The sequence below is a fragment of the Scyliorhinus torazame genome, chromosome 6 (assembly GCF_047496885.1).
Source record: "Scyliorhinus torazame isolate Kashiwa2021f chromosome 6, sScyTor2.1, whole genome shotgun sequence".
Lineage (NCBI taxonomy): Eukaryota > Metazoa > Chordata > Chondrichthyes > Carcharhiniformes > Scyliorhinidae > Scyliorhinus > Scyliorhinus torazame.
Window position 1 is genome coordinate 129055849 of NC_092712.1, and position 27176 is coordinate 129083024.

The 27176-nt window shown below is 42.4% G+C and overlaps 1 protein-coding gene across 1 annotated transcript in view; it reads right to left on the reverse strand.

Annotated features, from left to right (window-relative positions):
* Positions 1 to 768: 768 nt before the first annotated feature.
* lancl2 (LanC lantibiotic synthetase component C-like 2 (bacterial)) overlaps positions 769 to 27176 on the reverse strand; it is a 62725-nt gene continuing 36317 nt past the window's right edge. The window contains exons 7-9 of the mRNA XM_072508800.1: positions 24448 to 24624; positions 15373 to 15445; positions 769 to 2983 (exon numbers count right to left, since the gene is read on the reverse strand). Coding sequence (XP_072364901.1) covers positions 2907 to 2983; positions 15373 to 15445; positions 24448 to 24624 — 327 coding nt within the window. The 3' untranslated portion in view covers positions 769 to 2906. The remainder of the gene's footprint in view (positions 2984 to 15372; positions 15446 to 24447; positions 24625 to 27176) is intronic.

Here is a 27176-nt window from a genome sequence, read left to right on the forward strand (position 1 = left end):
TCCCTCCTTTAATCCTCCTCTCTGGACTTGAAAGTCCATGCCAGCATCCTCAATGGGGTCTACAAGCTAGGCCCATCCAAAAATCATGATTTACCTTGAGCTCTAGGTTTCATCACTGCTTTGGGACTGTGTCATCCCAGCAGGGACCACCACTCAAACCTGAAGCTGCCAAGACCAACAGAGCCACCAGTCAATCAGATTGGCCGGCTCCTCTGAAAGGTAGGATTTCTTCCTAGATGGGGGTAGAAGTTTCACCCAAAGCTAATTATGGTCACTCCCAGTATAAAATGGCAACAGAGCAACTTGCTTTTGGGTGGGCAGGCATATGACTTATCAATTTGGGGGCTGAAAATATGACACCCCACAAAATCCAATCCACGGACTACCAGAAAAGATGGGCAGAGGTTTGGGAGGCATCAACATGTTCAAGAGCTTCAGAGAGGAAACTGAAGTTGGGGTAGGAGTTTACAAGAATGGTGGGGTTAAGGTTTGGTTTTCTGAGGAGGGGTTAATGATGCAAATTTCAAAGTAGAGAGGGACAGTAATTTAACAGTGTCATCTAATGTGAATCACAAAATCACATCAGTTAGTGATTTCCCTCAGATTGCTGACATTGCCTGATGATAGAAAGCAGTTTTACATTTTTTAGAATCAATCAGGTTCCTTAAAAAGGTAGCTTTTACTTACTTCCTATATTTTAGTTCAAACAGCCAATCCTGCATACTGAGAAAGGAAAGTGGGAGAAGTAAGGCCCGTTGTTTCAGCTGATTAAGAAGCAATTCATTTTTAATAGTTTATATTTAAATTGGCAGTACCTGTACATTGAAAGTCAGAACAAACATTCTCTTGTATGTTAAAAATGGAAGGTATTTACTTTGTGGGACATAGCCTTTGGGTACATTAACCAGGGCTTCAGTAACCAGTACCAGTGCACTACTGCCTTGCATTTCAGTTGTAATGATACTCTCCAAATAAACTGCATTCAAATCAAAGATCTACAAACCACTATTCATCCTTATTTCCCTTTCCAACTTTAAGGAAAATAAATCAGGGCTGGTAGGGCATGGCCACAACTCCATCAGAAATACGAAGGGCCAGCAGCAAGGGTTCTTTTAACCTGGGTGATTATTTATTTTTGATGAAATATCAAGGATGCATGTTTTTCAATGTAAAAAGATACATTGAACAAAATTACTTCACAACTTTTCACCCCTTGAAAGCTGCAACTTCCCTAACATTTTTTTTTCCAGAAAAGTACTCACCCATTACCCTCTGATGGTTACTTTTTCTACACTTTTTATTGCTTTCTCTGAAAGATTTAAGAACCGACTGATAACATGGGGATAGTCAATACAGATGAAAAATATGCAAAAACAGAAAATGCTGCAAAAGCACAAGCCAGTCAGCAACTGAGCAGACCTCTTGTCAGAAATGTCTCAAAAAGCACCCTCTTCCACTTTTGCCTATTACAAAGGCATGGATTGAGGGAAATGTGAACATTAAGAGTCTGCAAGGAGACAATACAGTTTTGACAGTCGCCAGATCACAACAAGTCTGTCAACCAATATAATCTTTCATCTTGGGTACTGCACAATAGTCAACTGCAATGAAGCAGTATTGGTACAGTGGAGGGAAAAATAAACAAATATGTTTATGCAATAAAAAACCTGCATGTAAAAATCAACACTGCCATAAAAATAATTAAATGACAGCAAACTGCAGAAACATAATGGAAGGCTCAGCTTTGGTTTACAGTAACAGTAGCAATGACTCAACCTACAATATTGCTCAACAATAACTGAGCTGATCAGTTCGTATGTCACCATTTTGAAGAGATCACATCAAAAAGATTGAAAATCTAAACCTCTATTTCACAACATTACTTTACACATTTGGCATTTTATGGTGAAGGAAATAGCTAAACTGAAATTTGTTAAATAAACAGAATTGGCACTGATATTTCAAAGGTTGGCTGTCTTATATTTTACCTTAGGAAAACAAAACTTTTCTACAACATCAATAAATTAATTGACATCAATAAATTTCAGTGTGAGATTTTCCTCCTCTACCAAAACAATTGCTATAGATAAACAAGCTTAGTTTACTGTACTTATTTAACAAAGAAAAGCTTGCAATTCTGGTAGTACAAAAGCATACTTCTCATCCAAAAAATCCTTCCTCATATTTCTGTAATATTTGCCCTTTTCCAATCCTGATAACAAGTTTCGAACCAAAAACCGATTGTTATAATCATGTAACACCTATTGTAATTCAGATTAAAGAAAGCAAGGGAGAAAGAATGATACAGAGAAAATGAGTGAGAGATAAAAGTTACTATTTTACAAAGCTAGTATGTAGGATTATTTTTCCTCAATATAAATCAATTGCTAGTTTGCTAAATCTATGCTTAATCTAGTCTCGATGCTGAGATTTTTTTTGCAAGTCTGCAATGTGACCAACAACCCTGACTAATTGAACAATTTTATGAGCCAAGTTTAATAGATACATCCAAGCACAAATCAAAAGTAATTGGTACCAGGAAATCAATGATCACCAGTTATGAGCTTCTTCACATGCACAAAAGGACATAACCATTATAATGGAAACTTTGCAAACAAGATGAATTCCATAGAAACAAGGACAAAGACAGCCACTGACACCAGATTTTAAGCGTGCATACAATCAAACCCTGAAGGACTTGTATTAAACTGATATGCCACACCAATTTTAAGACAAAAATGTTATTCAGAGCTTTTGCTCATATGTCTTGGTTCTTGAGATAGTGGTGGTTTTGGCCTATGTATTCATAAAGGAGGCACTAATATGTTCTGCTCTCCACTGAAAAGAAGTCCTCCTAAATCAGATACAAAATCCTTCGATCTTTCTTTAACATAACATTGGTGTATTCAGAGTTCCAAGGCTGGAAATCGAGATGTCTCTGGATTCAGCATGTCCGACAAGAAATGAATAGCTCCAGCCATCCCTGCAGAGGACAAGGCAGGAAAAATAATACAATGCATAATTAATATTTTATTTTCACTCTTAAAATAGAACAGAAAATATAGATTTGAAAAATTAGCAAAATATTAAACATCCTTTTTCTGAATGTGTAGAAATAAAAATGCTGCCTGCTTTAATAAATTGTGGTTTCTGTAGCACCTCTACACTTGACAAGGTAATTAAATATCAAATCCAGAAAAAGCAAGTACAATTGAGCAAAAAACTACAGGACATTGATCTAATGCAATTCATAGTATTCAAACACACCATTCCCATCTGGACCAATACCAGTTTCTAAACAGTTCCTTAATCACCTATATTCTAGAATTGTTCCTTTCATATATAGCCAGGTTATCATCTAACTCATTTTAATAGCTTATTATTGATCTGCCAAGTGACATGCTCAAAAACTAAACAAAATTTGAGAAGCTCCAAACAAAATTCTTGAGAAATTCACGTAGATTAATTCATCCAACGTATTAAAAAAAGAACAAAGCTGGAAATGGGACTGTAATAAATAGCTTGAACTGGCAGTTAGCATCAGCACAATCCAGGATTGGATTTGGATTTTGTTTATTGTCACGTGTACCAAGGTACAGTGAAAAGTATTTTTCTGCGAGCAGCTCAACAGATCATCAAGTACATGAAAAGAAAAGGAAATGAAAGAAAATACATAATAGGGCAACACAATGCAACAACATAACACCGGCATCGGGTGAAGCATACAGGGCTGAAGTGGTAATGAGGTCAGACAATAAGAAGGTAATTTAGGAGTTTGGTAAGAGCAGGGAAGAAGCTGTTTTTGAGTCTGATATATTATATATATATATATTTTAAAGAGTCACCAAACCAAGTTACAGAGAAATCCAGAGATACAGGTTTGTATTTGTCCTGTATTCTCTTTCCATAGGAAGGCACTCAACCTGATGCAAATCAGGAAAGCTTAGGTGATAGCCAAGATTTCAGGGCCAAATGAACATAAAGGGATTGCTGGAATTGATGAAGCCAAAATACAATAAACCTGCTAGATTCTAAATAGCTAGGCTGTTTGATAAATATGAATGGGAGTAGACCAGTCGGCCCCTCAAGTCTGTTCCACCATTCGGTTAGACAATGGCCACTCTCTACCCCATTTCCACCTACCCACCTTGGTGCTTTAATAAAAATCTATCAATCTCAGTTTTGAAATTTTCAATTGGCGTGAAATGTTGGCCACCGCCCGACCTGAATCAACCATCTTTGTGACTTCCTCGAAAAACTCTTATCAAGTTAGTGAGACCTCCCCTTCACAAAACCGTGTTCTGAGACAACACCATCAGTAGGGGAGCATTTCGGGAACAGTGACCACAATTCAGTAAGTTTTAAAGTGCTGGTGGACAAGGATAAGAGTGGTCCTAGGGTGAATGTGCTAAATTGGGAGAAGGCTAATTATAACAATATTAGGCGGGAACTGAAGGACCTAGATTGGGGGTGGATGTTTGAGGGTAAATCAACATCTGACATGTGGGAGGCTTTCAAATGTCAGTTGAAAGGAATTCAGGACCGGCATGTTCCTGTGAGGAAGAAAGATAAATATGGCAAATTTCAGGAACCTTGGATAATGAGAGATATTGTAGGTCTCGTCAAAAAGAAAAAGGGAGGCATTTGTCAGGGCTAGAAGGCTGGGAACAGACGAAGCCTGTGTGGAATATAAGGAAAGTAAGAAGGAACTTAAGCAAGGAGTCAAGAGGGCTAAAAGGGGTCATGAAAAGTCATTGGCAAATAGGGTTATGAAAAACCTCAAGGCTTTTTACACGTACATAAAAAGCAAAAGGGTAGCCAGGGAAAGGGTTGGCCCACTGAAGGGCAGGTGAGGGAATCTATGTGTGCAGCCAGAGGAAATGGGCAAGGTACTAAATGAATACTTTGCATCAGTATTCACCAAAGAGAAGGAATTGGTGGATGTTGAATCTGGAGAAGGGTGTGTAGATAGCTTGGGTCACATTGAGATCCAAAAAGACGAGGTGTTGGGTGTCTTGAAAAATACACCCAAGGGTGTGATGAGTCCCCAGGGCCTGATGGGATCCACCCCAGAATACTGAAGGAGGCAAGAGAGGAAATTGCTGAGGCCTTGACAGAAATCTTTGGATCCTCAGTCTTCAAGTGATGTCCCAGAGGACTGGTGAATAGCCAATGTTGTTCCTTTGTTTAAGAAGGGTAGCAAGGATAAACCAGGGAACTACAGACCGGTGAGCCTTATATCAGTGGTAGGGAAATTACTGGAGAGAATTCTTCGAGACAGGATCTACTCCCATTTGGAAGCAAGTGGACGTTTTAGCGAGAGGCAGCACGGTTTTGTGAAGGGGAGGTCTCACTAACTTGATAAGAGTTTTTTGAGGAGGTCACAAAGATGGTTGATGCAGGTAAGGCAGTGGATGTTGTCTATATGGACTTCAGTAGGGCCTTTGACAAGGTCCCTCATGGCAGACAAAAAGGTGAAGTCACACGGGATCAGATGGATACAGAACTGGCTAGGTCATAGAAGGCAGGAGTAGCAATGGAAGGGTGCTTTTCTGATTCGAGGGCTGTGACTAGTGGTGTTCCGCAGGGTTCAGTGCTGGGACATTTGCTGTTCGTAGTATATATATATATATATAAATGATTTGGAGGAAAATGTAACTGGTCTGATTAGTAAGTTTGTGGACGACACAAAGGTTGCTGGAATTGCGGATAGCGATGAGGACAGTCAGAGGATACAGCAGGATTTAGATCGTTTGGAGACTTGGGCAGAGAGATGGCAGATGGAGTTTAATCCGGACAAATGTGAGGTAATGCCTTTTGGAAGGTCTAATACAGGTAGGGAATATACAGTGAATGGCAGAACACTCAAGAGTATTGACAGTCAGAGAGATCTAAGTGTACAGGTCCACAGGTTAATGAAAGGGGCAACACTGGTGAAGAAGGTAGTCAAGAAGGCATACGGCATGCTTGCCTTCATAGGCCGGGGGATTGAGTATAAAAATTGGCAAGTCATGTTGCAGCTGTCTCGAACCTTAGTTAGACCACACTTGGGAGTATAGTGTTCAATTCTGGTCGCCACACTACCAGAAGGATGTGGAGGCTTTAGAGAGGGTGCAGGAGAGATTTACCAGTTGCCTGGTATGGTGAGCATTAGCCATGACAAGAGGTTGAATAAAGCTTGGTTTGTTCTCATGGAACAACGGAGGTTGAGGGGTGACCTGATAGAGGTCGACAAAATTATGAGGGGCATAGACAGAGTGGATAGTCAGAGACTTTTTCCCAGGGTAGAGGGGTCAATTACTAGGGGGCATAGGTTTAAGGTGCGAGGGGCAAGGTTTAGAGATGTACGAGGCAAGTTTTTTTTTTATAAACACAAGAGGGTAGTGGGTGCATGGAACCCGCTGCCGGAGGAGGTAGTGGAAGCAGGGACGATAGTGATGTTTAAGGGGCATCTTGACAAATACATGAATAGGATGGGAAGAGGAATAAAGACCCCGGAAGTGTAGAAGATTTTAGTTTAGATGGGCAGCATGGTCGGCGCAGGCTTGGAGGGCCGAAGGGCCTGTTCCTGTGCTGTACTTTTGTTCCTCGAGTGGAGGCGGCCTGCTGCGCTTCCTGCCCTGTGACCCGGGTCCCCTTTGGCGGCTGTCTTCTGGGGTGACTGGGCCTGGATGGGCCCGGCTGCTGTTCGGGTGTCCCAGGGGGTGTGGTGCCATCCTGTTCTGCCCACCATTTACACCAAGGAGTGGGGGGGGGGGGGGGGAGCAATCCGAGGCGATGTGCTGTTCTGGCATGTCCTCTGCAGGAGTCACTGGCTCTTCTTCCCCGGGGTGCGTGCTGGCCCCGGGCTACTCTACGGGTTGGGGGTGTGAGCAGAGCGAACCAGAGGCTCTCCCGCCACCTTGTGCTGCTAGTTCTGGAGGCCCACGCCTGCCCCAATCAGGGTCACTATGCTCGCGGCCATGGAACACAGGAGTGGACCATTTCCCTCTGGGACTGCACCACATTACTCTGTGACTGAGCCAGCACCTTCGGAGTCTGTACATTGACTGGAAAATATATAGTTCGAGTACAATAGATGGGTCATTTTTTGTACAGTGTGTGCAGGAGGGTTTCCTGAAACAATATGTTGACAGGCCAACAAGAGGCGAGGCCACGTTGGATTTGGTCTTGGGTAATGAACCAGGCCAGGTGTTGGATTTGGAGGTAGGAGAGCACTTTGGGGACAGTGACCACAATTCGGTGACGTTTACGTTAATGATGGAAAGGGATAAGTATACACCGCAGGGCAAGAGTTATAGCTGGGGGAAGGGCAATTATGATGCCATTAGACGTGACTTGGGGGGGATAAGGTGGAGAAGTAGGCTGCAAGTGTTGGGCACACTGGATAAGTGGGGCTTGTTCAAGGATCAGCTACTGCGTGTTCTTGATAAGTATGTACCGGTCAGGCAGGGAGGAAGGCGTCGAGCGAGGGAACCGTGGTTTACCAAGGAAGTGGAATCTCTTGTTAAGAGGAAGAAGGAGGCCTATGTGAAGATGAGGTGTGAAGTTTCAGTTGGGGCGATGGATAGTTACAAGGTAGCGAGGAAAGATCTAAAGAGAGAGCTAAGACGAGCAAGGAGGGGACATGAGAAGTATTTGGCAGGAAGGATCAAGGAAAACCCAAAAGCTTTTTATAGGTATGTCAGGAATAAGCGAATGACTAGGGAAAGAGTAGGACCAGTCAAGGACAGGGATGGGAAATTGTGTGTGGAGTCTGAAGAGATAGGCGAGATACTAAATGAATATTTTTCGTCAGTATTCACTCAGGAAAAAGATAATGTTGTGGAAGAGAATGCTGAGCCCCAGGCTAATAGAATAGATGACATTGAGGTAAGTAGGGAAGAGGTGTTGGCAATTCTGGACAGGCTGAAAATAGATAAGTCCCCGGGACCTAATGGGATTTATCCTAGGATTCTCTGGGAGGCCAGGGAAGAGATTGCTGGACCTTTGGCTTTGATTTTTATGTCATCATTGGCTACAGGAATAGTGCCAGAGGACAGGAGGACAGCAAATGTGGTCCCTTTGTTCAAAAAGGGGAGCAGAGACAACCCCGGCAACTATAGACCGGTGAGCCTCACGTCTGTAGTGGGTAAAGTCTTGGAGGGGATTATAAGAGACAAGATTTATAATCATCTAGATAGGAATAATATGATCAGGGATAGTCAGCATGGCTTTGTGAAGGGTAGGTCATGCCTCACAAACCTTATTGAGTTCTTTGAGAAGGTGACTGAACAGGTAGATGAGGGTAGAGCAGTTGATGTGGTGTATATGGATTTCAGCAAAGCGTTTGATAAGGTTCCCCACGGTAGGCTATTGCAGAAAATACGGAGGCTGGGGATTGAGGGTGATTTAGAGATGTGGATCAGAAATTGGCTAGCTGAAAGAAGACAGAGGGTGGTGGTTGATGGGAAATGTTCAGAATGGAGTACAGTCACAAGTGGAGTACCACAAGGATCTGTTCTGGGGCCGTTGCTGTTTGTCATTTTTATCAATGACCTAGAGGAAGGCGCAGAAGGGTGGGTGAGTAAATTTGCAGACGATACTAAAGTCGGTGGTGTTGTCGATAGTGTGGAAGGATGTAGCAGGTTACAGAGCGATATAGATAAGCTGCAGAGCTGGGCTGAGAGGTGGCAAATGGAGTTTAATGTAGAGAAGTGTGAGGTGATTCACTTTGGAAGGAATAACAGGAATGCGGAATATTTGGCTAATGGTAAAGTTCTTGAAAGTGTGAATGAGCAGAGGGATCTAGGTGTCCATGTACATAGATCCCTGAAAGTTGCCACCCAGGTTGATAGGGTTGTGAAGAAGGCCTATGGAGTGTTGGCCTTTATTGGTAGAGGGATTGAGTTCCGGAGTCAGGAGGTCATGTTGCAGCTGTACAGAACTCTGGTACGGCCGCATTTGGAGTATTGCGTACAGTTCTGGTCACCGCATTATAGGAAGGACGTGGAGGCTTTGGAGCGGGTGCAGAGGAGATTTACCAGGATGTTGCCTGGTATGGAGGGAAAATCTTATGAGGAAAGGCTGATGGACTTGAGGTTGTTTTCGTTGGAGAGAAGAAGGTTAAGAGGAGACTTAATAGAGGCATACAAAATGATCAGGGGGTTGGATAGGGTGGACAGTGAGAGCCTTCTCCCGCGGATGGAGATGGCTGGCACGAGGGGACATAACTTTAAACTGAGGGGAGATAGATATAGGACAGAGGTCAGAGGTAGGTTCTTTACGCAAAGAGTGAGGCCGTGGAATGCCCTACCTGCTACAGTAGTGAACTCGCCAACATTGAAGGCATTTAAAAGTTTATTGGATAAACATATGGATGATAATGGCATAGTGTAGGTTAGATGGCTTTTGTTTCGGTGCAACATCGTGGGCCGAAGGGCCTGTACTGCGCTGTATTGTTCTATAACATCGGCCAGTGACTGCACCACCTCCATTTGGGTCTGTGCCATGTCAGCCAGTGCATGGGCACGATGCCGACATCCTTAGCCACGGCCCGCTGTGACTGAACCACACTCAGGAGCACCATTGCAATGTCCAGGTGGCCCTGTGCAATCCCAAATCCAATGGATCAGACACCATTTTTCATTGGAATTGGTCATGTTCCACGTGGTGCTGGTGCTAGCCTCATATGGTCGGTGGATTGATCTGGGCACGGCGCCAATTTTACTGTCGTAGAACTTCACCGATTCTGTCATGGCATCAGCACTTAGTTTCTGGCATTGAGAATTCCGCCAAATATTCGGCTCCAGGATGTCTATTATTGTGAAAAGTAGGATTTTAAAAATAAAAAAATAAAAAACTTGAAAAGCTGCACCTTGGATTCACTCTATTACCAGAGAGGAAAGGTTACATTCCTGTAAAGAGAAGTTAGGCTACTTGCATCAGAATGGAGGTGGTTGAGATCTTCAAGATCACACAGGATATAATAAAGTAATAGTGATGGAGTGTTCCACCGTTTGCTCAAACGTTTGAGCCATTACAAATTTTCAGAGGTTAGAACCATTTGCTGTTTTCCAATCTGCCAGAATCGTCCCAGAGTCCAGCGAATTTTGGTAAATTACCACAAACACATTTGCTATTTCCCCACCACCTCTTTTAGTACCCTGGGATGCATTCCATCAGGGCCAGGAGACTTGACTCTCTTGAGCCCCATTAGCTTGCCCAACACTATATCCTTAGTGATGATGATTGTTTCTAGGTCATCTGCCATATCGTCCTTGTTAACAATTATTGGCATGTTATTTGTGTCTTCCACTGTGAAGACCGACACAAAATACCTGTTCAATGCCTCAGCCATTTCCTCATTTCCCATTATTAAATCCCCCTTCTCATTCTCTAAAGGACCAATGTTTACCGTAGCTACTCTTTTTTTGTTTTATATATTTATAGAATATCTGTTTTTATATTCTGAGCTAGTTTACTCTCAATATCTATCTTACTTTTCTTTATAGCTGTTTTCGTGGCTTTCTGTTGACCTTTAAAGATTTCCCAATCCTCTAGTTTCCCACTAATTGTTGCCACTTTGTATGCATTTTCTTTCAATTTTATACCCTCCGTTATTTCCTTAGATATCCATGGCTGGTTATCCCTTTTCCGACAGTCCTTCCTTTTCATTGGTATATACTTTTTCTGAGCACTTGAAAAATCTCTTTGAAAGTCCTCCATTGTTCCTCAATTGTCCCACCAAAGTCTTTGCTCCCAGTCTAGCCTAGCCAACTCCTCCCTCATCCCACTATAGTCTCCTTTGTATAAGCACAAGACACTGGTATTGGATTTTACATTCTCACAATCCATCTGTATTTTCAATTCAACCATACTATGATCGCTCCTTCAGAGAGGATCTCCAACTATGAGATCATTAATTATTCCTGTCTCATTACAAAGGACCAAATTTAGGATAGTTTGCTCCCTCGTAGGTTTCATTACATACTGTTCAAGGAAACTATCTATGAATTCCTCCTCAAGGCTGCCCTGACCGACCTGGTTTGATCAATCGAAATGTAGATTAAAATCCCCTATGATAATTGCCGGACCATTTTTACATGCATCAGTTATTTCTTTGTTTAGTGCCAGTCCCACCGTGATTGACCTTTTCCCCTTACTATTTCTAATTTCCACCCAAATGGATTCAACCTTTTTCTCCATAGAACCGATATCATCTCATTACAGCCCTGATGTCATCCTTAAGTATCAGTGCTGTTGCTAACTTTTGGTTGGCTCTTAATTCGTAATTTGCTCTGTTTGTTTAACTTTTGCTCTAGAGTCGCCAGGTATCTTTATGATACCGCCACGAGGTTCAAGTTCAAGAAATGATCAATAACTCAACACACCAATTAGTAAGATTAAAATCAAAACACATTTATTATACACAGTAAATCACTACTCATGCATAAACTCTACTTTCTAGACTATTCCTATCACTAAAAGGCCTATACTTAGCTTCGGAATTGGCCCACCAGGTCAGGGGAACAAATAGCCTTTCGTTCAGGTCCTGAGTCTGCAGGATTCAAAAGCTGGTGTGGACTGGTAGCTAGGAGCGCCCATCTCGTAGCGAGCGTTGACTTGGGACTTACTTGGTTGGCGGCCGTGGGACAGTTCACTCTCAGGGGTTGCTTCGCATTGCTGAGTGACCCGGTCAAGAAGGACGATTTGAACTTGGGGACTTTACTTTATAGTCCCCAGGGGCTTCCCGCCCTTCGGGGCAGACTCCGTACCTGGTTCCAAATGATTGGACTGCGTTCCGATCACTTGGATCGATTTCTTCAATACTGGAGTTGTTCCCTGATCGCTGGGCGGTCCCTAAATGTCCGTTGGCCTTCCTTTGTCTTGGCTCCTGCTGGCGCCGAGGAGTCTGGCTTGGCTTTATTCACATTAACTGTTGCAATTGTGCCTTGGAATTGCTCATTAATATGCAGATGGCTGCTGGTTTCAGTGCTGTCTGGTTTCTTACAGGTTTCAATACACATGATTTCTGTATTTGCTAGTCTTTGCCTGTGTTGGCTGAATTTCCCTTCAGCCTTTGCAGTTCTCCATTTTAAGTCGGGAAGTGGCCAACCCAGGTGGCTACAGTGCTACATCACTTTCCCTTACCTTCCTGTCTGTCCTTCCGAATAGTCTGATACCCCTGGATATTTAACTCCTAGTTGTGACCATCCTGCAACCATATCTCTGTAATGGCCACTAAATCATACTCATTTGCGATGATTTGTACCGTCAACTCAATCTTGTTTCAAATTCTATGGCCATTCAGGTAAAGTGCCTTTAAGCTAGTTTTAATACCTTCTTTTTGAATCTTAACACCTCCATTAATTACATCTCCTGAGTTCTTCTTCCCTTTATCTTTTTTCATAACTTCCTGATCCTAATACCTCCATTAATAACATGTCCCGGGTTCTTCTTCCCTTTATCTTGATCATAACCTCCGAATCCCAACACCTTGATTAATTAACATCTCCTGAGTTCTTCTTCCCTTTATCTTTTTTCATAACTTCCGATGTAGTTGAACCTACCTTCCCACGTGATAACCTGCTGCTTTGTTTCCCATTAACCATTTTTCTTCCCATAGTGTTACCCTTCCCTTCCCAACAACACCCCCCCCCCCCGCCCCATTTGCTAGTTTAAAGTCCTTGAGACCACCCTATTTATCCTTTCCTCCAGAACACTGGTTCCAGATCGGTTCAGGTGGAGACCGTTCCAACGGTACAGATCCCTCCTGTTCCAATACTGATGTGATGCCAATGCCCCATGAAATGAAACCTCTCCTTCCCGCATCACTCCTTTAGCCACGTGTTTACTTCCCTAATTTTCTCATCCCTATGCCAATTCACACGTGGCTTGGGTAGGAATCCAGAGATTATGACCCTTGAGATCCTGTTTTTAAAAAAAATTTTAGTTCCTAGTGCCTGATAATCCCCCAACAGATCCCCTATCCTAGTCTTGCCTATGTTGTTTGTCCAAACATGGATCACAAAACTGGATCCTCCTCCTCCCAGACAGTCAGAGATGTCCCTCACCCTGGCACCAGACAGGCAACATACCATGCGGGACTCTTGATCCTGTTCATCTATCCCCCCTAATTATAGAATCTCCTAAAACTACCACTTGTCTTTTTGCTCCCCCTGCTTGAATGGCCTCTTGTACCATAGTGCAGTGGTCGGCTAGCTCATTCTCCCTACAGCCCTTTTCCACATCCACACAGGGAGCAAGTACCTCATATCTGTTGGACAAGGTCAAGAGCGGAGATTCCTCCATTCCCGAATTCAGGATCCCTGTACGTGCCTCATTTGGAGTCACACGCTGCTGTTCATGACCACTGACCGAATTTGAGATATTTTGGCTCAGGGGTGTGACCACCTCCTGAAACAAAGCTTCCAGGTAACTCTCACCCTCCCGGATGTGTCACAGTGTTTGACCTTCCCGGATGTGCCGCGGTGTTTGAAGCTCAAATTCCAGCTCATTAACACGGAGTCGATGTTCCTCGAGCGACCAACATTTGCTGCCGATGTGGTCACTGCAGCTCGCAATGGGATCTGCCAGCTCCCACATCATGCAGCTATAGCACATCACCTACCCAACCATCTTTACTTAGTTAATTCATTAATTTGTTTAGTACTGTTCGGCTTCAAATTTAGCACAGAAAGCACTCATGCATAGAATTTGGCTATGCAAACTAGAACTCTAAGCAGCAAGGATTTAGGTGAAACCTTCAACTCAGGGACTGAATCAGAAAAAGAACCAGCCGCATAAAGAACTCTGGGACTGAATCAGCAAAAGAACCAGCCGCATAAAGAGCAAAGACTGTGTGGGAAAACCTCTTCCATGTTGCTTCCAACATTATATCATTCAACATTTTTCCAAATTGTAAAATTTATTTTGGTGTCCTTTACATGGCATCATAGAAACTTGCAGCACTGAAGGAGGCCACTTGGCCTGTGGTGCCTATTCTGGCTCATCGAAAGAGCAGTCATGCTTAGTCCCAACATTTACCTTTTTTGTTGGTAAGCCTGTCCAACTCCCTTTTAAAATTATCCATAAAATCAGCCCCCAAACTCTTTTCAGATAGCTTGTTCCACATCTCACCAGCTCAGAAAATTCCTCATCTATCTCCCTTCTAGATCATCGCCAAAGATTTTAAAATTTATTACTGCTAGTTACTGACCAAGTATCCATGGAGAACAGTTTTCTCTATCTACTCCATCTTAAAAAGTAAATTCTCTCTTAACCTTCTCTGTTCCAAGGAGAACAGTCTCAAATTGTCCAACCACTCTTCTTAAATCAAGATCTCTTATTCCTGCTAAACCTTCTCCATACCATTTCTAAGGCCTTTACATCTTGCCTGATGATGTCCATTTCATTGTCCATAATACTCCAGCTAAAATGCAGTGACTTATAAAAGTTCTAATGGATCTTTTTGCATTATATTAGATTCCTCGATCTATAAACCCAAATAATTCATATACATTATAAAGACACCAAAGTCTCTCTGCTTGTCTACACTTTTCAAAACTATGCAGTTTATGGTGCGCTATTTGTCCGCATCCTTCCAATTGCATCACCTCACTCTCTTCTGCATCTCAGTCCATCTGCTATTTTTCGGCTCATTTCACCATCATGTCTATGCCATCTTGAAGCCGATAGCTATCCTCATCATTATTTACTACTTTGCTAATTTGAAATGTTATTTTTAGTCTATTTACGAATTTGAAAAAAATAATAAAAACAGCAACCGTGTGTAACATTTGAAGCGTTTTTAATTGCTTTCCTTGGTTTCTACTAAATGTTGACTGCCAATTGCAGGTTTTGAGAAAAAAAAAGCAATTAGCTATGTTTGTGTCGACGGTTTGTAACTGGCAGCTTTTCTTAATTTGGCTGTCCCCTCAATCATGCAAGTGTTACATACACTTTTGAAATGTGCCATTTTTAACTGTGATGTATATCTCCCCCCACATACTACAGATGGGTCTGAAATGCAGAAGACTGAAATTGCACAAGGTTCCTTCTTGTACTGTCATCAGAAGTTCTTGCTGCAGTACTACATTGGTAACACTTAGTCTGTCTGGAGTTACAAGCAATTAATGCTAACACGCAGTCCAAGTTATTTTGGAGGAAGGCTCCAATTTAGAAGTCAAAGCATTTTTCCTAAAAATAATTTTGCATTAGAACGCTAAACCAAGCATAATATTGAGAAAGTAGTTTTTAAATTAGGATTTACCTATGCCCTAAATAAAACAGCAGCTAAACATATCATTGCAATGGCAAATCAAACTATGATTTGGTTAGTCCATTTTAAACCATTCGTTAAAAAGCCCAATATATTGCTTAGTGCATTACCTTCGAACAAGGAATATGGTCTGTCAGGGATACGGCATCCATGTGTCCCATAGTCCAAGCACCATTCAGCAAACTGTAAAAGCAAGCAGTATTATAGATTTTCATGCCACTTTTAATGTTAAAAGAGTATCATCTAAATAACAAATAATGTAAAAATCAGTAAATGGGGAGTCACAGTGTGTCAGCTATTGTTCTGCTTCTTGGTGTGTGTGTAGAATCATTTCAGCAATTTCATGCTTAAGATAGAAGTGCTGCACAGAATTAGAGCTCAGAAAGGCTAATGGTGGACCACATCACTGGTTTGAGACTGCCTGCTTCAGATTACTACTGTAACGATCACATTGATAGATCTTACCCAGAGTTTACCTTCAACTATCCTATTATCAATGAGATGGTGGCTATCATTGTAGCTGGAGGAAAGCACCTAGTGCCTTTAAATTTCACTTCTGCAGTGGAGTATGATTGCTCCCTGCTGCAACAGAGCCACTGACATCTAAAGTCATGAACCAGATTAGCTAATAAATCAGCTTCCCGAAGCAGACTAAGCAGACTATAGCAACAGTAGAACAAACAGCAAGGCCAACATTTCCTGAATGGCACATTGTGACTTGCACTTTTATAATGGTTGCCCCAATCTTCAACTTGCATTTTTATAATGGTTGCCCCAATCTTCAATTTGCTCCAAATTTCTTAGAAACATAATTTAAGTATGCTGCAGTGAGCACAATATTGAATCAGGAGCCAGCCCAGCCAGTAGTTACGTAATCTCCATCAATTAAATAAAGCAATACTGGCATGACCAAAGTCATAGAATTCGGAATTACAAATTATTTCACTCTGACTTTAACAAGGCGGCACAGATTTACAGTAATTAGCAAAATAAGTTAAAAATGGCATGGAGCAAAACATTTTCAAGTAGTGGGTAGTTAAGGTCTGGAATGCACTACCCAAGAGTGTGGTGTTATGATCCCAGCTGATGTTACTACTGGACAAATCAGATCCCAGGGTGGAACCTGGCTTGACAGACTAACTTTTATAGATTTTTATTTAAAAACGTGGCGGGTCGCTACTAAACAGAGTCACAGGAGCCTGCTTATGAACATTTGTCAAAATAATTAAACATTTATTCAACTGAAAAAAGATGAAATATATCATCCAAACTACAACATAATAAAAGTTACAAAATCCAACAAAGTATACAGTCCATGTAAATTAATAGGCGAACTGTGGTTAGACACACCACACTTCAAAACCAAGTTTCTATGGATTTCTCATCAACTTCCCCAGACGCTTGCCACACCATGTGCTAACTGCTCTCACTGAAACCATGTGTTTCCTCCCGAAGGCTTCCAATTTCACTGTTTGAAGAACTCGCCTTGAAATTCTCTCCCAAACAACGCTTCCACTTGGTCGCCTCCAACAAGGATCCACCCAAAATGTTTCAACCTCTATTTCCATGGTTTCTTTCCCCTGGATCTCTATATGCATTCAAGCTGCATCTTCCATGCACATCTCATATATTTGGCTGTACCAAGCAGAACAGCACAGCTCCAAAAGATCCAGAGACAGGAGTCACTGATCTTCTTGATAAGATAATGGGTGGGTATCTCCAACCTCATTGAGAAGATAATGGGCATCTCCTCAGATCTTCTTGCTTCTAGCAATCCCACTTTGTTTCAAGTCTCGTCCCTGCAGCTCTGACTCTTTACTTTGGAACCTTTCCCTCTGCTCCTTACTTTCTATTCCACTGAACAGGACCAGTTTCCGATTCCTGTTCTTGTTCCTCGACTGTTTTCCTGGTACCCCTTTCTGTCCCACTCCCTGATTTTTGGGAGTGTCTTCCTTTCTATGGGACCTGATCCCCGCAGCTCCAGTCTTGCTTCTGCTGACAATTTCTGTAGAAAGCCATTCTCTTCTAGGCCAGCTGACGTTTTTCATTCTGTTTCGCTTATCTTTTCTTTTCTTCTTCTGCATGGGTGCAGAGCTGGCTTCCAATCTAAAAAAGTAAAAAGAAACAAACTGCTCCTGTGCGTTGGCTGTTTACTGGCCTGGAACCAAGTAAATGCACCAACTGCGCACGTGTGGCTATTTACCAGCCAGCACAGTTGTAAGTCTGGAAGAAGTTGCAAAAGATTGGAAGGGGAAAGGCCATGGTAGGTGTTGAACACAAGTATGGGAATTTTAAATTCTGAGCCATCACTGTGCCAATGTAGTCAGTGAGTTTGGGTGTTGGACAGAGAAAGTGAAACTAAGAATTACAAAGGGATTGGATGAATGGACTGGGGTGGCACTGGGTCCAGCATCTCCTGAAGGTCGGAGCAGCAGCAACCCAGTAAAACTGGGCACATTATAATGTGTTAAGCGGTGAAAGAGAAAAACTGACAGACAAATGGTGAACATGGGACAGAGACTTGGGATTCTCATTGTTGATGCAGGAGGGCAGTGTATGGCTGTGTTTAGTAGTAAACTGAGCTCGACGAAGTGTAATTCAAAGGGTGGTCTATGCTTATTTAATAAGGTCTGAGCTGGAAGGAGGAAAACATTAAACTCAAGAGTGGGTAATGCCACTCTAAGCTTCTTGGTGGAAACAGGAAGTCTACAGTTGTGTCAATAAGGGGGTTTAAATTATTCATCAGATTTCCCAAAACAAAGGGTAGGTTTAGGGATAGGGAATGCGTTTAAATCTCTATCTGAAACATCCGAGAGGTGGCATGTTAGATAGAGGATAGAATGAAGGTTTTTTCTGGTTTTGGGTTTCCATCTATCAGATAAATTTGTGATTTCTTACAGAAACAGGCAGTTGAAGTCTATATCCAGCACAGATTAAGAGACAAACAAATAATCTGCCAGGGACTGTAAAACAGTAAAGGGCTATCAGAAACCAAGGGTGTTTTTCAGTGTTGAAGTCACTAATCAAGAATGCAGTGAAGCCCATGCTTGAGGTGGAGAGTCCACAATCGTGAGGTGTTGAAGGAAAGTTGGAACGATGTCTAGCTAGAAGAAGGACCCCAAGAAATCTCATACCTCAGAAAAGAGCGAGACACCGAGGAAAATCAGATAGAATTCCTGAAAATTGTGGCACACCCGATTTGGTTTCAGGAGAAAAGTGAAGGAAGCCTCAAGGTCCTATAAATTATAGGGGAGCTCTTGGGTGGAAATAAAAATATAGTGAGAAGTATTTCGTTGAAATTTTTGGGTTTAAATTATTAAAAATTTCTACTTAGAGTTAGTTTAAAATGTAAAATCTTGTGATGTAATTCTCAGTTAAGAACTGGAAGTTTGATTTCTTTTTAAAAATTAATCGTTGTAGCGTCTTTACTTTGAAGGGTGTCACATGACCCATTACATCCATTTGACAACAGGCCTGAATGGCGTGGCTGTTATAGATTAAAGGAAGGCCCAGACTGTTTTGCTGGGAAGAAGGTGTAAGGTGTTCACACTTGGGAGAACAATGGCAGCCGTAGGTGCTTATTGTGGTTAAACAGCTGGTCAACAAAGTCCCAGGAAGGTGTTGAGTATGTCAAGTTGTAAACAGTTATGCATTAAACTGTTTATTTGCTTCCAAGATAAAAGAGAGTTCAGGTTGCAGGGATAGCTAATCAGCATTTCTAGTTGGTTACAAGGCCTATGTGATACAGGTTGTCATGGAGACGGGCTTCGAACAAGGAAAGGTTTCTAAAATATCCTGGAAAGCTCTCAGATGTGGGAAGTCTACCGGGATGCAGGAGGAAGCAGTTAGTTCAAGGGTTCATATACCCTGATTCATATACAGGAATGCAGGTGGGAGCTCACACTTGTATAGAAAAGACAAAATTCATTAGGATTTGAGGTTGGAAGTTTCATCTAGCTGGCATTGGAGGAAGAGTGTGCAGGAACAATACTCACCATAAAAGACAAGCAGGGGTTAAAAGTTACTAGATTGGGAAAGGAAAGGAAGTAAATCCTCGGGAGCACAGAATCACTTTCTGAATCTGGAAGAAAATTGAATAACTATTTAAGGGGCAATGAAAAGTGAAGTGAGGTTTTTCAGTTGTGTTAAAAGTGAAAGAAGAAAATTCTGTTGTGTAGTTTTAAGTACAAGTTTCCCACAAAAATAAAGTTAAGCAATAGTGTCTTTAATCTGACCGTTACAGAAAAAGTTTTAAAACATGAAATTGTGACATCAATTCACCTATCAACTGGAAGTTCGAATCCTTTTCTTTTTAAAGCTTTCCAATTAAGGGGCAATTTACTGTGGCCATCCACCTATCCTGCACATATTTTGTGTTGTGACAAGCGAGACCCACATAGACACGAGGAGAATGTGCAAATTCCTCACGGACAGTGACCCAGGGCTGAGATTCGAGCCCGGGTCCTCAGCGCCGTAGTCCCAGTGCTAACCACTGCACCACCGTGCTACCCAGAAGCCAGATAGTTTGATTTTCATGCAAGCACAGAGTAAAACAACTCATTCTGTGGTCTGCCTTCTGCAACTTTGATGACAAGGTGGTATAAGTATTAATCAGCTTTTCTGAAATCTACCAATGCGATATTGCTATTGATTTTTGTTTACATTAATGGACAAATGGGGAAAAACTCTTGACATCCTGGCTTTTGATTTGGCTACATTTAGTAATAAGTTACTTGGACGTACTGGGGTAAAAAATGACACCTGTTTTTCTTGTACTTTTTGGGCACAAAACAGACTCAATGTTTACCAATTTCTGGGCACAGGTTCTTGTACCTAATCTATTCCACTGATGTGACCATTGGTATGTTGGTCCTTGCTGATTTGATGTATCCTAGCAACCATTTAAATTCAGTGTTTGATCAATTTAAATGGTTCGCCATACGTTTCTTTATATTGTAAGAAGTCTTACAACACCAGAGTTCAACAGGTTTGTTTTGAATCACTAGCTTTTGGAGCGCAGCTCCTTCATCAGGTGAAAAGAAACTAATTTATTGACTAAAGTAATTGATAATGGACAAGTCCAATTAAATTCTCCTTTTACAAGACATCATGATGACGTGATGTATGCATGTGTGATATCAATCTTTAGTTTCATCAATTGGTCAAATATATATGGAACTGATTTAAACGGACGTTTAAAAAAAGCAAAGATACTGACGGACTTAGGACGGTTGCCACAGATCACCGGAGATCTGATATAACAAGTGTATTATGCCTCGTGTCTGAATAAAGCTCGTAGTCTTACAGTTGAAGTAGATGCTTTATCGTGGAAGTTCGTTTTCTCTCTCCAGAGCTTATACTAGATGTTACATGAGAGCTGTCTGCCTGTGTCCTACTCACTCGCTGCCGTTCCTGTGAAGAGTGCCCCTTGACTTCCTGTTTGTCTATTATATACATCTCTGGTGCTCCCTTTAGTGGTTACTTAGTTGTAGTGTATTTACATTAACCCCTTGTGTATATACAGTGATGCATATCACTACAAGTTGTCAGTTTGTGACAATATTCCCCAAGGACCATAAGCTGCTCTCCCCTTTTGAGAGAGAGCTGAATGATGATGATTTAACCAGAGGGTCACTGCACCTCAGGTGAGGGGCAAGAGAACGGAACCCACGCTGCTGTTGTCACGCCACATCATGAACCAGCTGTCTAGTCAACTGAGCTAACTGACTCCTAAAACATAATACACCCCCCCTGACATAATACACTGTGCTCAAAGACAGGATGGGGGGGGGGGGGGAAGAGAGAGAGAGAGAGAGAGAGAGAGAGATTGAAAATAGTCTATTACTGAGGAATATGATTAGGAGACAATGAAAGGGCAATGATGAGCCTGTATAAAATCATAGGACCTCGGGTAGAATAATATGTGCAGAATTGGGTTCTACACTACAAGGATAATAGTGAGATTTCAGAGGAGGAGCAACACAAATTATGGAGAGGAAGTGTAATATTATTACTGGACAAGTAATCCAGAAACCCAGGATAATGCTCTGGGGACCCGGGATCGAATTGTGAGTAGTGGGTAGCAGAAACATCTACACTTTTAGAGTAGGCTGTGAAGTTCACCTCTAGGATTAGCTGTGGAGGCACAAATGATGGTAGCATTCACTGTTAGATCGGATTGGTGGATGCAGGAACTGAAGTTGAAGGGATATGGAGAAAGGTAGATAAATCGGATTGGAACCAGTTGCTCATATGGAAGATAAAAACTGATTTGACCAAAGGGCTCATTTCCATGTTGCAGCATCTTTGGACAATTAATTTATTTAGCAGTAAGGGAGTGCCAATACCGATTAAATTTCTATTGTGGCCTTAAAGAATGTTTCAGGTTCCAGCAATCTGATGGAATCATGATAGCGTTACCAAGTACTAAACGGTGAATTTTGATGGCAGCTTATTAAAGAGCTTTATTAACCACTTTGTGCTGTCAGACTGCTGGTCCACCATCCAACAATGAGTCTCAATTTCCTGAACTTTGGTATAACAGTCCAACTTGCAAAACATTCAACCCAAACAAGACCAGAAAAATGCAAACATGAACAAGGGACACCAACAATTCCACATATCAACATGCCCATCCCTCATATCCAAAAACCTCAATCAACCCACGCCCAGCCCATGCTTCTTTGCAAAGGAATATGCCTCCTCCGGTGAATCAAAAAAAGTATTTTCTCTCAAAAGTCACTTCTAGCCGTGCCGGGTAAACCACCTCAAACTGGACTACTCTTTTACATTGGACGGCTTTGGCTTTGTTGAATGCCACCCGCTTCTTTGCCAGCTCCGCTCCCACATCCTGATAAAACCTGATGGTATGGCCTTCCTATTTGTAGTGGCGATGCTCCTTTGCCCACCTCAGGATCTGCTCTTTTTCTTGGAATCTGTGAAACTTCACGATTACTGCCCGCGGTGTTGGGACGGGCTTTTGTCGATGGGCTCAGTCCTGCTAGGAAGGGGATGTGAGTCTACGCTCCCCTACCATCTTCACAAAATACTCTGTGGGAGTTGGGCATTCCATCAGATATTTTGCCTCTTGGAACGATTTTCCAAATAATTCACTTTGGCCTTCAGCACTTATCAGAGACATCTCCGCTTCCAGAGGGGCCACCTTGGTCACTGTCTCGAAAGGGCCACCTCCATGCCTCATGTCATGTCACCAAGCACTTTTACCGTTTTGTTGGTGATCTCGAACGCCAAACGAATGGCAGACAAGGCTCCCTACTGTTAAATCTGGTTACATTAGGAGATTCTTTGGCCCCTGATAAAAATACCCTGCCATCTTCACTGAATCCAATCCCCTCTCTGCTCACTGTCTCAGCATAAACCAGATTATCTGTTACTACAACATCCCTCTCCCTAGCAACAGCCTGACATTAATCCAGTTGGTTCATAACACTGGTGTCATATTTGATTCACAGATGAACGTCTGAACTCATGCATAGTCAATTTCAGTTGCTCCACCATCGGTGGCCATGTCTTCTATTGCCTTGGCTTCAAGCTGTGTAATTGCCTCCCTACCCCACTTCCCTGCTCCAATACACTGATTAAAGAGATCAGGGGCGTCATTCTCCGTCGGCGGGAGTCTCCGTTTTGAAGGCGCCCGGGGTTTCCCGACGGCGTGGGGCTGCCCCACAATGGGAAACCCCATTGACCGGCCGGTGTTACGGAGACTCCCGCCGGCCGGTCGGCGCAGAAATGTGGCGTGGCGGGTAGGAGAATTTCGCCCCAGTTTTAAGCAAGTTCCTGGTCATCTGGTCTTATATCATCTTATGTAGTTTGGTGCCATTTTGTGTTTTATAATGTTCCTGTGAAGTGCTTTAGGACATTTCATTCCACTAAAAGGCACTATAAATGCAAGTTGTTGAAAGTTCCATGTGACCGCAAGCTGAGCTTCTGACACCATGTTCTTTCCAAGACTCCTCCACTGCTTCACCTGCTGTTGAAACCTATATCCATACTGCTATTACCTCCAAACTTAATTATTCCAATGACTCCTAGTCAAATTCTGTCCTTCATGCGCTGTAACCATCAGGTCCTCATTTCCGATCCTGCTCATCCATCACATCTGACCCATGTTGACTCCCTATTACCCAATGTTGCCAACTTAATATTCTTATTCCCATGTTTCAATCATGGCCTTGCACCTCTATCTTGTAATTTCCAACAGCCTTCTAATTCACCTATATTCGCCCCCGGAATTATCTGTTCCTTCAGCTGTCACCCCAGCTTTGGCACCCATGTTTTCAGCTGTCTAGGAGCAACAGACTGGAATTCGCGATCTATATTTCTTCGCCTCAACACCTCACTCTTTCCCCTTTAAGGCCCTCTGAACATCACCTCTACGATGAAACATTTGGTTACCCCATTCTAATCCCTCCTCCCTTGCCGAAGCATCAAATTCGTCCACTACCACTGAAGGGGTGGCACGGTAGCACAGTGGTTAGCACTGCTGCCTCTCAACTCCAGGGACCCAGGTTCAATTCCGGCCTCACATGACTGCATGGAGTTTGTATGTTCTCCCCGTGTCTGCCGAAGACCCGGGTTCGATCCCAGCCCACTGTCCGTGCGGAGTTTGCACATTCTCTCCCGAGTCTGCATGGGTCTCACCCCCACAATCCAAAAAGATGTGCAGGGTAGGTGGATTGGCCATGCTAAATTGCCCCTTAATTGTTAAAGAAACAAATTGGGTACTCTAAAAAGTTCTCCCAGTGTCTGCGTGGGTTTCCTCCAGATGCACCGGTTTCCTCCCGCAGTCCGAAAATGTGCAGGTTAGGTGGATTGGCCCTGCTAAATTGCCCCTCAAGTGTCCAAAAAGGGTAGGTGGAGGTGTGGGCTTAAGCTTAAGTAGGCTGCTCTTTCCAAGGGCTGGCGTAGACTGAATGGGCCGAATGGCCTCCTTTGACCCTGTAGGAATTCCAATCTATGAATTGCCTTGCAAGGGCTGGTTAGCTTAGTTGGCTGGATAGCTAGAGTGTGGTGCAGAATAACACCAACAACATGGGTTCAATCCCTGTACTGACTGAGGTGGAGAGGCAGAGAGATAAATGACTTGCAAAGTATTCCAAGTTAATGTCACATTCATTAATCAAGAATCTAATGTTATGAAGGATAATAAGAATTTCTCATCTTACCTTACAGGCTCTGTAGAGATACTTTTTGTCCCCAGTTAACTTGTATAGAGAGAGGAAAGAATACCCATTTCCTGAAGTTCCATGGCAGATTCCATAACCCTTCCGCAGCAGCCCTCGCTGCCAGATAACATCACTACACTCCACTGCATCCTTCAAGTACTTTTCTTCCTTAAAATTCTGTTTACAAAAAGAAGAGAAACCGTTTAAACTTAAAAAAAATCTCTCATGTAGTGAATGACAAATGTGGTAGATGGCAGCATGACCTTTGAAGCCTCCAAAAATCCTTCCAAAAACAGGAGTCAACTTTTACACCATTACACAATGTTACCACTGATATGGGTAATCACCATTTTGCAATGTGGAAAAAAAATAATCAGGAATTAAATTAATGTGGCACAGTATATTGCATTAATTAATTGTACAAAGATACCGTAAACCAGAATCAAAGCATTTTAAGAGTCAATTTCATGGTCTTTGGCATTCGATGCAAAGAGTTCATCGAATTTACTCTGAATCACTTTGGCTATTACATCATAATAATAATAGCTTATTGTCATGAGTAGGTTATTCCGTCATCATGAGGCTCCCACTCTGGATCGGATCAGATTTAATGCTTTCACTGTCGGATCAGATTTAATGCTTTCACTTTCAATCATTCCTCCAAAACAAATTATCTTCCTCGACATGCACTGAATTGGATATTCTGTATTTTTGAATGATCCAATTACACTTTCTGGCACTAATGGCATCCGCAATTTGATAACAAAACCACAAACATGAAGGAGGCCAACACGCATATTTCCAGTCTTTTGTGAAGGAATTTTCTCCATCAACCATTCCATTTGGCATGATATGAATCTTAAATGGCTTGTTGACACTTCATCCAAAGTTTGAACCATGGACGTTAGACCTCCTGGTATAACAGCAACATGGATGTTATTTCTTTGCAGGCATCGGTTGAATGGAATCTGAACATGTCCCACAATCATAAGTTGCATTGATATTTTACGTAGGCCGCCAGGCCATATTATCGATCCATAACTGCGGCCATCCAACTGTTGTTATGCACATGCCCAAAAACCCCTGCAGGGAACTTGATGTTTTAGCATGTCTTTATGTTTGAAAATTAGCATAGGCTTTACTTTTGTTCAGTTGGCCATGGAGGCTTTTACCACTGTGCATCGCGTCTTCTGATAGAAAAAAAGAAAAGTACAGCACAGGAACAGGCCCTTCGGCCCTCCACGCCTGCGCCGACCATGCTGCCCGTCTAAACTAAAATCTTCTACACTTCCTGGGTCCGTATCCCTCTATTCCCATCCTATTCATGTATTTGTCAAGATGCCCCTTAAATGTCACTATCGTCCCTGCTTCCACCACCTCCTCCGGCAGCGAGTTCCAGGCACCTACTACCCTCTTGTAAAAAAACCTGCCTCGTACATCTCCTCTAAATCTTGCACCTTAAACCTATGCCCTCTAGTAATTGAACCCTCTACCCTGGGAAAAAGCCTCTGACTATCCACTCTGTCTATGCCCCTCATAGTTTTGTAGACCTCTATCAGGTCACCCCTCAACCTCCGTTGTTCCAGTGAGAACAGAGTTTATTCAACCGTTCCTTATAGCTAATGCAAGCTAACAATGTACTGCTGTTGTCGCTGGAACTGTTTTTGAACCTATCCGCTGCACATTTTTGCTGCTAGGCATATCAGAATTCATGGGCTCCTCCTCATCCATGTTGCCGATGAAGCATTATAGGTACTTGTTGCCGCTGTCTGATGAACCATTGGAAACTGGTAACTTTGACATTGCAGTTCCTTGGTGGGTCTCTGAACAATTTTCGTCTTCTGTTGCAACACTAGAATGTTTTGTTCCATAAAGCGGCTACACCAGCTACCTTTGCTTGACTAGGGTTTGATCTAGTTCACTTAAGAGCATATTTCCGCATTGCATTTCTGATGATAATGTAGTCATTCCGACAATTTTCATGATTCGGATACATGCTTTTCAAGATTAGTCTAGTGGTTGGTCCCTGACCCGATGGCAAATTTGGTCTTGGGCATCTTCATGGGAGGAATCCTTTTTCTTCCTTCTTGCACCACTTTTCAGTTCTACCGAATTCCCTCACTCCAGCGCATTTGAGAACTTTGCAAACGTTACAGCTTTAGCTTGAAAGCAGCTTCGTACTTCAGGTTTCTGTTGGAAGGACCCATTTCTGTTTTCACTCGCCATGCAATGCATGCCCTCAGGATATTTTCAATTAAAAAAAAAACTTTGCTTTTGAAGGCTTGCACTTTATATTAACCTGAATTTTCACATCTTGTACTGCACTTAGAATGATGCTGGACACCATATTCATTAGAATATTACTGTTTCCGAGACTGCAGAAAATCTGTGGGTGAAGGCACCAGACATCAGTTACAAATACATGCTCACCACAAATCAATTCTATACCTTGTGCATTGTACAGCACTGGCTGAAGAAATGTGTAATACTGGGAGCGAAAGAAAGTGCATACTGCATACTGCAATACAGAACACCTACAAAAGCAGCATAATTGTGCGCGCTCAGGATAGTTCAACCATCTCCTTTAGAGGATGGATGGGGAAGAATTTGAATTACATCAAATTGCAAATAATATTGCGCTAATCTATGGGACTCTACATAAGCTAATCTACATGGGCAGCATAGTAGCATAGTGGTTAGCACAGTTGCTTCACAGCTCCAGGGTCCCA